Source organism: Heliangelus exortis, chromosome 3 (assembly GCF_036169615.1).
Source record: "Heliangelus exortis chromosome 3, bHelExo1.hap1, whole genome shotgun sequence".
Lineage (NCBI taxonomy): Eukaryota > Metazoa > Chordata > Aves > Apodiformes > Trochilidae > Heliangelus > Heliangelus exortis.
In genome coordinates, this window is record NC_092424.1 from 109,625,616 (window position 1) to 109,641,888 (window position 16,273).

A 16,273-nucleotide genomic window follows, 5' to 3' on the forward strand; every position below is an offset into this window, starting at 1 on the left:
GAGAGGCAATTCTGCCCCACCTTCACCTTTGCTAGAACCAAAAAGTTTGGCCCAACTCATGTCCATACAGGGGATTGGAAAACTGATTTCATTTAGCCCTTTATTCAGGGTTGAAATACAGCAGTTTCTCTGGTACCCAACAACCCTTCTCCATCCATTAGCAAAAGTAATACTAATGCAACCATAAAGTATACAGAGTTGTACCCAGCCCAGTCCTTGTGAGCAAAAGCAGGAGGAGAAGGAGCCTGAAACACATTTAAACCAAATGTGGCTGCCCCAAGGCTTGCATCAGCAAACAAGGATGCAAGAACAGAACAAGCAGCAATGGGAAGAGACAAGATGCTCCTTCTGTTGGCACTGTTAAGTCTCTGCTTAAGGAAGCCAGAAAACTACAGTGTTATCTCAGCCATCACTGGCTGGAGTGACTAATTACAATGTTAAAATAGTGCTTATTTCTCTGGAGATTTGCCATGTTTTGAAGAGCTGGCTCCAGCTCTGTTGGATTTCTCACAGGGAACCTCCTGAGTCTTCAGAAAGTCTCCCCCTTAACTCCAGCTCATGCTTGATTTTTGTTATCTGCTGGGTATGGATGAGACACTCAGCTGTTATCATTTAATGCTGCTGTCCCATTAGCTTTCCCAGGTACCTGAATCCAACTCAATTGAAGTAAATGACAAGTCTTATCAACTCCACAGACTTTGAAGAAGGTTCCAGCTATGGGATTGATCCAATATGTAAATGTCAAGTCTGATTCCAGGAAGGGAGGAAAATCATCAGCTGAAATTCTTTAAAGGCTTGCAGATATAACTTGGCATGCTAAATGGAAATGAAGAATTTCTTGGGGAGAATGTTGAATATTTCTCAAAGTAATTGCTAACATACACCATCCCACCTCTGTCACTCATTTAGGTTATGGTTTACCCACTGCAATGAACTGTTTAACTAATTTGCACTGTTTGTAGTTATACTTACTATTGGTTTTGAAAACAAAGACCAAATTTGTGGCTGGCTTCAGAAGCGTAAAATGAAACTTTGGTGTCAAGGTATGCTGGTCACTCTTGTGTCCACTAAATATCTGCATTCAATCACAAAGCATTTTAGGAAGAGATTTAGTGAACACTGTTTGGGACAGAAATTGGTCCTGAGCCCAATAAAGAGATATTGAGAGCCCAATCTCCAACACCACCTATTGAACATATTGCCATCTACCAGCATCAAAATTTGGTTGAACAAATTTAATTTCTAGTTTAAGATACCACACCTGAATTCCTCCATCCCAGGATGTCCTAGCCAGGTCCTGCTGCTCCATTCAGATCACTCTGGATACAACAGAGCCATGCAGAGAGCATCCTGTGTCAAGGTTTAGAAGGGATTTCAGCAGATCTAAGACTGCCCTAGAGTGGGGCACTCAGGCTGTGAATGATAACCCAGGACTAACAACCTCAGGCATCATCTTAAATATCTGCCAGTGGTAAGGTGCTGTCCCATAACATTTTTTTTAAAATTTCAAGAAGCACACAGGGCTTTAAGTACCTCCTGAACCAAAAGGGTCCCTTCCCTGCCTCACAACAGGTTTTTCTGGCAGCTTAGAGCAGGTAAAAAGCCAAAGATGGATATGATTGAGTTTTAAGCAAAGCAAGAAACTCTGTTTTATTAATTATGTTTCTTTAATGAGATAGGACAGGACAAAAACTCTGACTAAGTAAAGGAAAACACCAAACTTGCTTAAGCACTGTCTTAACAAACTGAACTGGAGAAAACATTGAACAAACCTATTTGTCTGGTTTTCCAAACCAGGAACAAAACCTTTCAAAGGTAACAACACAGGATCTGCTGAGTTGCACGCTGCGTATCTGCTACAATTAACAATTGGTTAATTGTATGCATTTCAAGAAAGAAAAGTCCTTTGTGATTCATCAGTCCTTCTGAATTTGCCACTAAAAATATTTGCTAAGGCAGAGTGTGTGAATACCTGTCCAGCTCCAAAGCTGTCAAAAAGGAAACATCAAAGAGGCTGTGCTGCAGCCCTAAAAAGAAAGGAAATAATTGTAGTTGTGGTACTGGTGAACTTACAAGGGGTTTCTGTTAATATCTCCAGCTACCACACAACCACAAGAACTGTCATGATACACATTTCTGTTTTTCCTTTTGGGTAGAACCATACAAGTTAAAATACCCCATATGCTAAAAGATTGATGCTTAATACTTCTTTCCAGATGTGCTCTGGTTTAGTTAAATATTTAACACATTTCTAGAAGTATGTAGTCTATAATTGCATTAGTACTTCAGAAGAATGATGTCCTGGTGAGCAAAGGGGAAGATATTCCAAGGCTGACTGTGTACTTACATCTGCCAATAAACAGCAGAAATCAGTCAGGTTGACTTTAAAAAAAAAAAAATTTGTCTGATTACCACTGATGACCGTGGATGACATTTAAACAGCTACACAACCACAACCCTGACAGTGTCCTTTAGTAAAAATTCCAAGGGACATTTTGAAACATAGCAAAATTGCAAACAGCTTCAAATATGTACAAACAAAATGTGTGTAACCTGATGAATTTAATTGCTGGATTTTGTGCTGTAGTTTTGCCTTTTTCCCTATGCATTTCCACAAACAATTGCCCAAAAGGCCCAAAGTGTAAGTGTGCAAAATAAATGGATCCTTGAAGAAGCAAACACCTCCACAAAAACATGACAGCAATCCTCCAATGAGATGCCCTGACTCTGGAAAATGCATGTAATTACAGGCATTGGAAATAGCTGACAAAATTGTAAACTAATATTCAGTTCAAGTGTGTTCTGACTAAACAGTCCTAAAAACTTGGATGAGATTTAGAAAAGTACCTCAATTAATAGGAAATGATGCATTCACCCATTTCAGTAATCCCATCCTTACCCTTTAGAACAGTCAAAGCAGCAAGAAAACAAAAAACTATTGAGACGTGATGAGAGGGGAGGAAGAGTAAGCAGGAAGCTTTTCTCCACCCCAATCTAGAATCATAGAACTTCTAAAATCATGGAATCAGCTGGGTTGGAAATGAGCTCTGAGATCATCAAGTCCAACCCTTAATCCTTAATTCCCAGACCATGGCACTGAGTGCCACATTCAGTCTCTTCCTAAAAACCTCCAGGGATGGAAAATCCACCCCCTCCCTGGGCAGCCCATTCCAATGCCTGATCCCCCTCTCTGGAAAGAATTTCTTCCTAAAAAGCATCTATGAAAGAACATCTATGGCTGCCCTGGAGACAAAGCAACTGGACAGTAACCAACTCTCAGGGAGCAACAGGAAACACTACCAAAGATCTCCAAAGTATTATGAGCTCAGCACCTGCTCTATAAACTCCTCAGTGTGCAAGGGTGACGTTGTCAGATGTGTGTCCATGTCTGCAATAGGAAACCAAACAATTCCCAGGCCATGCTCCTGAACACTGGGACACACTGGGACAGCATGGGCACACTGGAGCAATTAAGCTACCAGGGCTGACCACATCCTCACTGCCTACTGAGCATTCCCAGTGTCCTTAGCCTACACTAATTCACAACCCAGTACCTGGAGGTGCTTTGAAGACACCAAATGATGAGAGGCAGAAGAGAGCAAAGAACAATTCTAAAAACTAAACAGAACAAGCAACTGAATTCCATTGTTTGTGATGTGAAAGACACATGGGCATAACCTCCATAACCATCTTCCACAAGGTCTAGGCCAAGGTGGGAGATGTTACTCAAGACCTTCAGTTCACTGTTACGAAAGGCAGCAGAAAAATGTTAATCAGCAAGACAGAGGAAAACAGTATGCACGTAAGATTTTAAAAGCATTACCAGTTAGAAAACTTAAGGGTAAATTATCTGATGTAGTCTACCTGGACTGATGTAGCTGTCAGCCCAGGGCTCAGACAGCACTCTGTGCTGGGTTAGGAGCTGCTGGAGGCCATCAGAGAGTGGTGCTGAACGGTGCTGATCCAATTGGTGTCCCCCAGGGACCAGTGCTGGGCCCAGTTCTGTTTATTATCTTCATTGATGGTTTAGATGAGGGGATTGAGTCCACCATGAGCAAATTCACAGACAACACTAAGTTAGGGGGAGTTTGGATCAGCTGGAAGGCAGGAGGGCTCTGCAGAGGGACCTGGACAGGCTGGAGAGTTGGGCTGATTCCAATGGGATGAGGTTCAACAAGGCCAAGTGCCGGGTCCTGCACTTTGGCCACAACAACCCCATGGGGAGCTCCAGGCTGGGCACAGAGTGGCTGAGAGCAGCCAGGAAGACAGGGACCTGGGAGTTGGGAAGCTGAACATGAGCCAGCAGTGTGCCCAGGTGGCCAAGAAGGCCAATGGCATCCTGGGCTGTGTCAGGAACAGCGTGGCCAGCAGGTCCAGGGAAGGGATTCTGCCCCTGTGCTCAGCCCTGGTGGGGCCACAGCTTGAGTCCTCTGTCCAGTTCTGGGCCCCTCAGTTCAGGAAGGAGATTGAGGTCCTGGAGCAGGTCCAGAGAAGAGCAAGGAGGCTGCACAAGTCCTGTGAGGAAGGGCTGAGGGAGCTGGGGCTGTTCAAGCTGGAGAAGAGGAGGCTCAGGGGAGACCTCATCACTCTCTACAACTCCCTGAAAGGAGGTTGGAGCCAGGGGGGGGTCGGGCTCTTTTCCCAGGCAACTCTCAGCAAGACAAGAGGGCATGGTCTTAAGCTCTGCCAGGGGAGGGTTAGGTTGGATATTAGGGATAAATTCTTTCCAGAGAGCATGATCAGGCACTGGAATGGGCTACCTGGATGGTTTTTAAAAAGAGGCTGACGTGGCACTCAGTGCCATGGTCTGGGAACCACAGTGGCAGTGGATCAAGGGTTGGACTTGATGATCTCAGAGCTCCTTCCCAACCTCGATGATTCTGTGATCTGCTTAAATCTATGGGAACCATTATGCTATGCTGGGTGCCCCTTAAACCTACCCTGCTCCAGGATGGTGAAGTTATGCTTACTGCTGGTATGACCATTTGAACATCTTGATATAAATAAGAGTATTCAGTCATATGCACACAGAAGAGTCAGGAACATGCTATTACCTGGATCACAGTTATCCTGCACAGCTTCTGCCTAATAAAAATTAGTCTCTTGGAAAATAAAAGCAAAGGCAGGTGAAGGGAAGAAAGATAATTTACCAGAAACACTAATGAGGCCTGGGATAGGGGAGGACTCCATTTCAGTTAAAAAGACAACCATTTTATTTCTTAATTACTTTTTAACATTCTGGGTTTATTCAAAAGACATTACTCGGCAGGCACGTATCTTACAGATTTTAAGACTGATAAAACACCAGGAATAATGTGGCAATCCTAGCAAATGAAGACATGGCTAAAATCATACCAGTGTTTTATGCTTTTTTTTTGTAAAATTCTGGACATTTCATTCCTATTTTTAATATTGGCCAAAGCCATTCATACCTAGAGCATTTGGGATAGTCCATCAAAGGAAAAAAACTTGACAAGATGCAAACAGCAGACTATATTTGATTTCTGCAACTGATGGCAAAAGCTGCTGGAGAAGTATCTGTACACTTTAAAGATGAAACATCAATGACAAATGGAATTTTGTACTTTAATACTTTGCTTGAAAAGTCTCTTTATCCAACATGAAGTCAGAAAATCTCTGCTGGAGCTCCTTTTCTCTTTCCTGCTGTCGCTGCACATCTTCCTTCAGACACTGAAAAGAAAACATAAATAAGCAACTAAGTAAGTCAGTTTTTCTAGTAGTCACACTCATGAAGATCTTTAGAAAAGGTTTTACTTCCATCAGAGGAAGGGGTCAGAACTGAGACAGAGCATTGCTTATTTTAAATGTAAATGCAAAACAGAGCAGTTGCTGTAGAGTATCAGGAATCACAGTTATCTTACTTCAGACATCAAGCATTTTCCCCTGGTTTTGACAGCAGTTAGTATCAAATGCTTCAAAAGGAGAGATTTCAAATTGGAAACTTGCCACAAGCAGTTCACTGTTTTTAAGTTATCCATGGATTCCTCTTCCATGAGTTTAAAATCTTTTTCTGAAGGTAAACGGCATCACAGGCCTTGTCTCACTAACTACAGGGCATGAACAAACTGCTTGTGCTCAAACTGCCAGCTGCTACTTCATTTGATCTCCTTTCACTCTTGTATCAGCAAAGATGGTAAAATGTATTCCAAGGATTAGCCCTGAGTAAGGTGCCATTGACTAAAAACAGGTGCTATAAGTAGCTGTTGAGCTATTTAATACATTTTAATCATTAACTTTCACTAAATCAGTCAATCACTCTCAGTTTTTAAACACATCTATCAGCATTTCCAAACCATCTTGATAAAATCAGTTTTAAGAACTGATACGTTTTATTTTTTTTACAGCAAACAGTTGAGAAGATGTGAGACAAATGGAACCCTCACTTCTGGAAGAAAATTAAAAAAAAAAATTGTGCTCAGATGAGCACTCATTTCTTGGAAAGTGAGTGTGGTTTCAACCAAACTGAGTTGGTTTAAAGTTCCCTTGTTGGCTGAACAAAGCAGCAAAGGATATACTGGAGATGATTAGCATAAGAGCAGTGGCTCTGAGACAGTTTTCAGGTACCTCAGTGTGTGTTTCTCTCAATTCCAGGCTTCAGTTAAGGATGCTTAAAAATAATTATTTTCCTCCTCAAAGCCATGCCAGCTTAGTTAGAGGCTGGCAGGCAGGTGGAGTTATTCAGGATGATCCACATCACACATGTACCTGTCAGCTACAAACAGGTCTGCAGGCAAAGGGCCTGAACTCTTTGATGGCTCAAAACTAAGATTACTGAAAACTTCTGAACTTCTGCAACAGAGAGCTGTGTTTAAATCAATACAATAACCCCATTTCAGTACTGGCTTTCTAGATGTCCAGCCATCTGCTAGTCTGACAACAGCAGTTTCATGGAGTAATGGAATCAACATGTGAAAGGAACAGGGAATCTCCTGCAGTGGCACTGGTATTGGCATTTGGTCTAGTGACTTTTAAGGAAGCAGAAGGCTTTACACACATTTCAGATCTATCCTAACAGTAATTAAAACCAAAACAAGCCAAATTAAGATAGATATGGAATTTCTGCTGATACACATTGTGGAAGATTAATAAAATGAACCACATAAGGAAATAAAATAAAATAAAAGTTAAAGAACACACTAGTAGATTAGTCCCAGCTTCTAATAAATGTATCACAGAATCTTTGATATTGAAGTAAACAGCAGAGAAGTTTGGCAGTAGCCAAAAGTATAATATAAAAAGACCATTAAAAACTTGATACAAGCAATGGCTGTGAACCTCAGAGGACATGCATTGAAATCACATCTTTTCCACAAAGTGCCTGTATCTGACCTAAGGTATTACATTTAGGAATCTCACCTCCAGTCTCCTAGGGATTGCAGCATCTTCATGTTTCTTCAGTTCCTCAAATGTACGGAGCTCCAGATGTGCCTGCTCAATTTGGTCCCACAAATCATTTAACTGTTTGATGAGGCCCATTGCTCGAGACTGGTAACCACCTAGCAAAATCTTCAGTTTCTTCTCCATCTTGGCAGCCCTCTTTGCTTCAGTTGTCATGTGTCCTCTGTTTATCTGTCAGAAGAAACCCAAGAATTGTTTTATTTAGCCAGAATTCAAAAGCCAAGATAAACAGACAAACAAAAAAAAAATAAAAATCTATCTGTGAAACTGTATCAAGTTGACCAAGTTCTCTGATTTTTATTAATAAATCATACATCAAATTTTAACATTTAACAGCCTAGATTTCTGGATTAAAACCTTTACAATGTCAATGCATTGAAAGGTGAATATAGGGGTGAAGTCCACTAGCCAGCATGTGGGTTTTGACACACTGTATCAGTACAGCTTTAGATACAGCAATTCTTATGGTTGCTGAGCTAAATAAGCAGCCAAGATACAGGACAGCTGGCTACACCACATCCCACCTGCACAGGAGATGTTCTTGCCTTAGTAAAGCAAAACTAAATAAAGAGACTGTTTATCCTTATTATTTATCCTTTTTTAAATTACATTCTTATTCTGCAAACCAGCCACCCCTTGGAACCCTTCTGCCCACCCCAACAGGATTTATCTAAATCATATTCTGTAAAATAAAAAAAAAAACCAAAAACAACAAACCAAAACAATTGGGAATGTTAAAGCAGCTCTGAATCTGCCTCTCTACTGCAGAGAACTGTAATGAAAACATTCAGATCAGTATGAGTGGCAAATGAACAGCAGTGGGGGGCATGGAGGCACTCACTGCAAGAACAGGAGGGCTACTGAAATTGTAACAAACTCCTAACACCTATCTGCAGGCACTTTCTCAGGACAGCCAGATCAGAAGACAATGGACCAAGACTAAATCCTGGTAATTCACATGGGTGGGACAGGATGGAGACACCAACTACTGACTGCTTCTAAAAGGTATGAAAGGCAAATTAAAAAAAACAACAACACACGATCCCCATCCCAAGAAGAACCAAGGTGCCACTCATCAGGTGGTGCCCCTTCATTCCTGGAATCATCATAAAGCAAATCAAAGACCACTTGGATTCAAATGTAGCAGAATCCTGGACAGGTTACTTGAGCTGCTGTTCAAAGTCAGCTTGGATGGGGCTTTCAGCAACCTGATCCAGTGAAAGATGTCCCTGCCCATGGCAACCAGGGCTTTTCCTTTATGGATTACCTTTAGTTCAAAGACAACTACTGAATCAGCTGCCCAAGATCAGTAACAGAAGCCAGAAGCAAAACTCCACAATTTACAGCCCAATAGTAACACAGGAGCTACTATAACAGAGTCCATAACAGAAGTAACAGAGTTAGGAGATTAAGATGTGATATTAAAACCATGAAGCACCTGGCACATCAGATATGAAACTCCCCCTGGTCTGCCCTGGATATAGAAGTTCCCCTAAAATTGTCCAGGTCAGTCCTCTAAAATCCTAATCCAGATAAAAATCCATAAATAAACAAGTTACACAAATTTAAAATTCTGCCAACTGGGACACAATGCAAATAAACAAGCATATTCATGTTAACACCTTGCACATATTTTATATAACATTTATAAACAGCAAAGGTAACAGAAGCCTTTGCACAATTTTTTACATTTATTCAGTGGGGCAAAATGAAACGAACAGTAAAAGCATGAAATAGCCATCAGCATTTTTAGAGCTGGATAGATGGCAAAGAAATCTTTAACACCAAATCACAAACTAACAAATAACACAGGGAGAGGTGTAGCATTTCACACCTCTAAATATGGACATAAGGTTGCTGGTTGTTTGGGGTTTTTTGGTGGGTTTTTTTTTTGTTTTGGTTTGGTTTGGTTTTTATTTTTTGTTTTTCTTTTAATGCTACTTCCTTTACAAGAAAAGCACACACGTTCTTCAGAAAGCATTTGGTAAAAGACACCAAACTCCATGAAAAAAAGAACTTCTCAAATTTTCATTTTTGTCACAGTTAAAGATATATTAGTGCAAGAGATGAAGAAAATATGTTAAGTTTCTCAAGTGTTAAAATATAAAAGCCTAACTGGTGGTTGAACCACAGCCTAACCACAGTGGCTGAATAGCCTGTCCTTGCCTTGTTTCTTTCAAAAGTGAAGCTGTGCTGGTGAATGTTCTTACACACAAAAAGAATTACCACTGACAACCAAAATGCAGAAGCTTCCCACAGGTTTGAACCCTACTGTCACCCAGGACACCATCCTTTACCAATGAAACTAAACAAAAACTGCCTTCTGATCTGCCCTGTACAGTGGTACAAGAGCAGCAACCACAGCCTTATGCACCAAGCTATTGCAAAGTGCATTTTCATCAACCTTTCACCCATCCAACTTGCTAATAAATTCTATTATACATTTGTACATTTCTCTAAACTGCTCTGCTCCTTCACAATTTATTCCCTCGTTTAGAACAGTTTTGGTAGGTGAAGCAGAGATAAACAAAGTGAATGGTCAAGGGAGAAAACTGTTAGTGGGGGAGTGAAAGAGAAATTTGAGTTTCTGAGCTGTCTAGTTTGCCCCTGGGGGAGACAGATGCAGACTGCTTTGCTTTTCAGGTTCTGTTTGCAATACAGACTCAAGCTATGCCCCAAGGTGCTTTAAGCGTACAGAAAGGCGCCTCATTTTCAATATTTATATAAATCTAGAGAAAATTAAATAAATAGATTAGGGATTTGCAAGGATACTCTCTGATGGAAAAGTATGAAAGCTTTAAATGTCTTCGCTGGTAAATAATATGCTATTACTGCAACAACAAATACAGCTGTGTGGTAAATGAACTGTTTTCCAATTACTGTCTCTTGGATGAAAAACGTGCATTGAGAGCCACTGACATTTAGAGATCATGGAATAGATGGATGCACAGGCCACAGAATTTTATTTGTAACAGAGGTGTAATGTAACAAAGACCAATTGTGCTGTTTCATGGCATTACAGGAAGAGGAGAGTACACTTGGTGTGAAATGGAACTCCAATCACAACATTACTTTTCTGTAACAGGTTAAAAAAAGAGCATTTAGGAAAGCCACTATTCTGTCATCCTGAGTGAAAATCTGTCAACAACCTCATTTTCTAATAAAATATTAAACCCTGAGTATCTGAAGCCATGAAATGCAGTTCTAGATGCTATCTCCAAGCCACAGAGAGGCTGGAGCAGGGCATGGCAGTCAAAAGCACTCAGTTACCTGCATGCTCTGTGGACCTGTATGGTCTGCAACTGGCCCTGGCAAGTACTGGGTTGGTCTCACACTTTTACACACTCCAGTTGAGATTCAGTTTGCATCTAAGCTTCTCACTCAAGGTCTTGCCATCATCAGGAGAGAAACTGGTGACTCTAGGGCATGGCTTATCTGAATGGGCCTCAGAATGAGACCAAGTGTGGCCACTGAAGTTCTCTCCACTGAGATGTGAGCCCAGAGTCCTTGCTCAGATGCTGTTACCTGAGGCCATGTGGATCACTCCCACCTTAACTGTGAGATATAATAAAACATTCTTTTTTTCTCCAAGGAAAAACAAAGCCAATTCAAAGCTAATGCTTATTATAATATCAGACCCTGACTATTTAAGCACTCTTTAAATTTCCAGACAATGAGAACTGGACTTAATATTTTCAAGCTGTTCTGGATATATTTTCTTACTGACTTTTAACTACTAGAGCTTTTTACATTATACACTGCTATTCAGCCCTTGTTTTTCAACTCAGTTCCTTGTCTATCTTGGATTATGATAGGCCTCACTGCTATAAAACAAAAAATAAGAGGGGGGGAAAAAAAACCCTCCTAAATATCTAAACCCAGAAATAACAGCCCTTTCTTCCCTGTTTGCTTATAGAGAAAAATGAACACTCACCACCTTCCCTCCTGCCTCCCAACGACAAGATTTTAGGACCTACTACAAAAAGGTCAAAAGGAGGTCCAGCTTTTGTAACAAATACTATTTATTAAAAATTGCTGACTGCTGCATTAATGCCAACAACTGCATATAATTTTAGTTCAAGCTTCATAAAATTTTAAGGCTCAGATACCAAGCTCAAAATTCCAAGCACTTATGAAGAGGTGTGTTTAAACAGTAGTCTACATTATTTTGCTTGAAGCTAAGAAATAGATTTTAGTAAAATCTGACAACCATTTCCCCCTGAACTTAGCAGAATATGTAAAGGCATTTGAAAGATTTCTCCACTTATTTATTTTGTACTGCACCTTGGCCAACTTTGGTTCCACTGATTCTTGTACCAGCTATAGCAATGCTGGAACAGCATGTACAGACATGGAGTAAAGTGACACATGAAGTTAGGGCAAGAGTGAGAGCCTCATTTCATTCCAAATCTCTAATGTAAAAGCCTTTCCTCATGCTTAGGAGAGCTTTGTTCTGTTTTCAGTGCTGCACTAGAGATCCAAAGACGACAAACTACAACAGATATAGCCAGAGGTTTACAAAACATCAAGTAGAAAAGGTAGACTGAGAGGAAAAATGGGGGTGGTTTTAGTTTTGGGGTTTTATTTCCATCTAACAAAAATAGAGAAAATGAAGAAAGACAAAATGTTTTAAATATGCCAAGGATCATCATGAAAAATTGTTCTTGTCATATGAGAAAGGAGGAGGGATTTAAATTTGGCAAGGGTATTTTAGATAGAAGGTTAGTTGTAAGGTTTAGCTAAGGACAACAAAGAAAAGAGAAAGACTGCTTAGGAGAATAAGCATTCACTGGGAAATGTAAGAAAAACTGAAACTGAGGAAGGAAGGGTTCCAGTGCCTTCAAAACTGCATTTTCACAATTCCTCATCTCATAAACCTACAACCCTCCTCAATTCAATTGTCCTCCCATGAGGACAATCCTCCTCAATTCAAAGGGCTGTTGTCCCTAGTAGTGACTGCTTTGCTTTTCCTTCCATTAAATGTGGAACTTCTGGTAATCCCTAAGGAGCATTAAGCTCTCTTGTATTCTAACCAATCTTCCTAATCATGCCTGATGGATGAAAATATGGAAGAAAAACTACTGCATGTTCTTACCAGATCCACAGTTAAAAGTAAATCAACTTGGATTCTCCATATGACCATCATAAAGCTGCTTAGCTCGTGCAGAGAAATCCTCTGCCAGCTTCAGCCAGGCTGGTTGAATAATTTCCTCATGGAACCTATATAGGATACTCCAAATGTTACTATAACTTCTTTACTCACCTCAGACCCACAAGTGGCCTCCTCACACTCAATTCTGCTGGCAGGGAGCTGCATTAACTCAATTTATATAGCAGGGTTGGTGAACTTGCCTTGCAATGGCTCAGACAGGCAGAGATGCTGGAATGAGACACTGCACACTGAAATTATTTCTGCTCAAACCCTACAGATTTCACCAGCATTTCAAACCACCCCAGGGACAATGATGACTGGAACACTAGGGAACCCTCTGTGTGTATTTCAGCCTTTACAAGCTTAATGGTGACACTACAGTAACACCTTTTTACATGAAAATCATTAATTGCTCTACTTGAAAATATTTTTCCACTTCCATGCTTTGGGACAGAATTCTCCATTTTTTCACTTGATCTATCTACAGCTTGACCAGGCAAAACTCTATCAAGCCTGCCTCTTGAGTTATTAAAAGGTAACAGTCAACTCTGCTGGTAACTGAGGCTGGGGGTTACTATAAAAAAAAAATTGTATTTACAGAGTAAAACAATATGGGCTCAACCTATCAAGCTGACACCAACACTAGGATCAGCTCAACTAATCAGCTGAAACCACTCTGTAGCTTGACCCAATTTCAGCTCTCTGCTGCAACAGTGAAGATGATGGGCATGAGGATCATGAAGAAAAGGAGCTGCCCAGTATCAGAGCAGTCACAAAGGGACCGAGTGTGTAACTTTGAGACATGACAAAGTAGGATTTAAATCTTAATGACTGGGATTCAAAGTTTTTTTATGGAAAGATTTGAGTCAAAGGTGATCCTCAAATTCAGTGCCTCATATTAAGGCACTGCTGGTATTTAACTCCAGTTTCACAACTGCAACTAGATCAAACAACCAAAGCTTGCATGGAAATACAAAACTACCTTTTCCCAGTTTCATTGGGAAGCCACAACATCAACTCCTGTGTTGTACTTTGTTATGGAGATCATGTATCATTATGACCAATGCCTGCAGAAGGCTACTCCTCTCTCTACTCACAGTCAAAACTGACAACCCAAGAACAATCTCCATGTGAATGGTTTCAGAAATGATGATGCCCCCACCCTCAGACATCATAACAAGAGTTGGTGAGACTGTTGAGTAAACACAGTACAGGGTTTACTGAGAGTGAGTGTTCCCATAGATGTTCATGGCATCCAACTACCTAGATGTAGAATAATCCAAAAAGTGACTGGCAGTCACTGCTGATCTATAATGATGACATTAAAGCCCACCTTGAATACTTTTATTTGGGAACTCCTTCTAAGCAGCATTATCATTGACACCCACATATCACAGTAACAGTAGAACTATGTCTAGAAGAGCATCGATTAAGAAGTAATTTATTTTTACTAAGTTTTTCTGAAAACTCTCTAGCTCTTCCTGGGAAAACAAGAGTGACAGAAAGATCACAAGCAACAACTACCACCTCAGGCTAACAGCTTTGATTAACCATAAGCAAACACAGGTTACTGCTGTGTCTGATGAGATAACACAGCAGTGAGCATGGTGTAATTACCTTCAAAAAACTACACATTGGAACCCTGAATTCTTAGACTGCTCTCTTGCAGAGAAGAGGATGACAATATTGTGGAAGCTCATGCAATAAACAAGCCATCAAATAGCCTCGTTCCTTCTCAACAGACAACAGAAACCCCATGATGAGCTTGCAGCAGGTGCCCAGTACTCTACTGTACCAGCTTCCATTACACAGCTATAAAATAATCAAGGTATGTTGTGAGCAGCAATCCAGACTGACCCAACATGGCCAGGTTCTGACACTTCTTCACATCAGGACAGGCTTTAAAGAGTGACAGGTCCAGAGATAAGGTGGCTTCCAGCAAAAGACAGTATCAATTTATACTGTTCTCTGTCCAAGCACAATTTTCAGCAGTGATGGTGGGAAAATGCCTTTTGTAATGCTGAACTTTTTTTTTAAGAACAGAAGTTCCCATTATGAGCTACATTTGCAAATGTGAAGGCTCATTTCACCAACCATGACAGAGGAAATTAATGATTTTAGACATGGAGAGAAAAAAATTTCTCATCAAGCTATGAGCAACTGGCCACACAAAAAGTAACTGCTATGCAATCAAAGCTTATTTTTATAGACCTTTTTCATTGTTCATTTTCAATGTTTTGGTACATTCTGGACATAGGACATGTGGAAAAAGACTTTTTTCTATACAAAGAGTTATCCAGCCTCCCCAAAATTATGAGGAAGAAAGGCTGGCACAAAGTTGCAATTTGAAGACAAATTTCAGTGTCACAGGCAAGATCACATAAATAAGAATATGAAGAACCTTCATACTGGTGTTCACCTGCTTCCTTCCAAAGATCCCAAAGTAAGTCAGTAGTAAGAGAACTGGTGTAAAAGCAACTAATAGCATTTTCCTCTGAAAGTAAATGTTTAACAACACAAGTATAGCTCTGTTTCACAAAGTTACTCAATTGGCACCCTGGGAAATTTCATTGTTTTAAGAGCTGACTGGTTACATTTGAATAAAATTAGATCTGTTTTCCTCCTTCCTGCTCATAGTGATAAAGGTTTTAATGGGGTGGGCATTAACTGCAATTGTAATTTGTGGGGAAAACTAAGGATGTAATAATTTAATTCACCTAAAGGACAGTGAACAACGTAGTGTTTCAACAGACTTCTAATGTGCCAAGATGCAAAGCTCCTGCTCAAGCTGTAACTGGAAAAGAAAACTATTTTCTGAGTAGTACATGTACACTTAAAGATTATCAGTTTTAGACAGTGATTTTCAGACACAAGCCTAAAATTGCTTTGCAAACAAAACTACAGAGCAGACCAAGGTAAGCATTACTCCTTTTCCAGTGACAGAGTAACCAAGGGAGAGTTAAGACCTAGTTTTGTTTGACTCATCTGAGGTGCTCTAGGGGGTGTCTGTAATAAAAAGAGAAAAACAAGAAACTCGAGAGGGAAATTCAACTCTTAAATGGGCCAAGCTGCTCTCAAGAGGTGCCTTGTATCTACCAAAAACAAAGGAGGCCTAAGGCAATTGCAGCTCTGTTTTAGTTAGAAGGCTAAGGTGTATGAAATCTAAACTCACGAGACTTGCTCAAAAACAGGCAATGAACACTCACCTGCACTAGAAAGAAAACACAAGATTTCTGGCTAAATCAGTTTTTCTTCCCTGTCACATTTTTTCCTGCTGTAGATATGTTATCCTTGGCAATACAAAGATTTTTATTTATTGCTTTCCTCACTATAGGTTATAGGTTACCTTAATTGTGGGTCTCACAAATATTCAAAAGTTCTAGAGGCAAAGAGGTGATGTCTTAGAGCTAAGCTGCTCTACCACCCAGCTACAGTGGAAAGGGGTTTGCTACTTAATCTAAAAATAATTAAATTTCCTGCCAATTCAATGAGCTGATCCAGATTACCACAGAGTTCCAAGAGTAATAATGGTGGTACAAGGTCAGGGGGTTAATGGCAGGAGGACACCTGGAGAAAAATGAGTAGCATGGACCCTTTTTGACACAAACTAAAATGTTAGAGCATCCTAGGTACAGTATAAACTGCACAGTAACCATTCTGGCAAACAGCAGAAGTGTTTTCAAGCAGAGGCAAAGAAAATTC

At 40.3% G+C, this 16,273-nt stretch overlaps 1 protein-coding gene across 1 annotated transcript in view; it reads right to left on the reverse strand.

Moving 5' to 3' along the window:
- Nucleotides 1–5,189: 5,189 nt before the first annotated feature.
- The window catches only part of CDC5L (cell division cycle 5 like), a 33,854-nt gene continuing 22,770 nt past the window's right edge, over nucleotides 5,190–16,273 (reverse strand). Inside the window, exons 15-16 of the mRNA XM_071742154.1 lie at nucleotides 7,378–7,590; nucleotides 5,190–5,691 (exon numbers count right to left, since the gene is read on the reverse strand). Of these exons, the coding sequence (XP_071598255.1) occupies nucleotides 5,587–5,691; nucleotides 7,378–7,590 (318 nt within the window). The 3' untranslated portion in view covers nucleotides 5,190–5,586. The remainder of the gene's footprint in view (nucleotides 5,692–7,377; nucleotides 7,591–16,273) is intronic.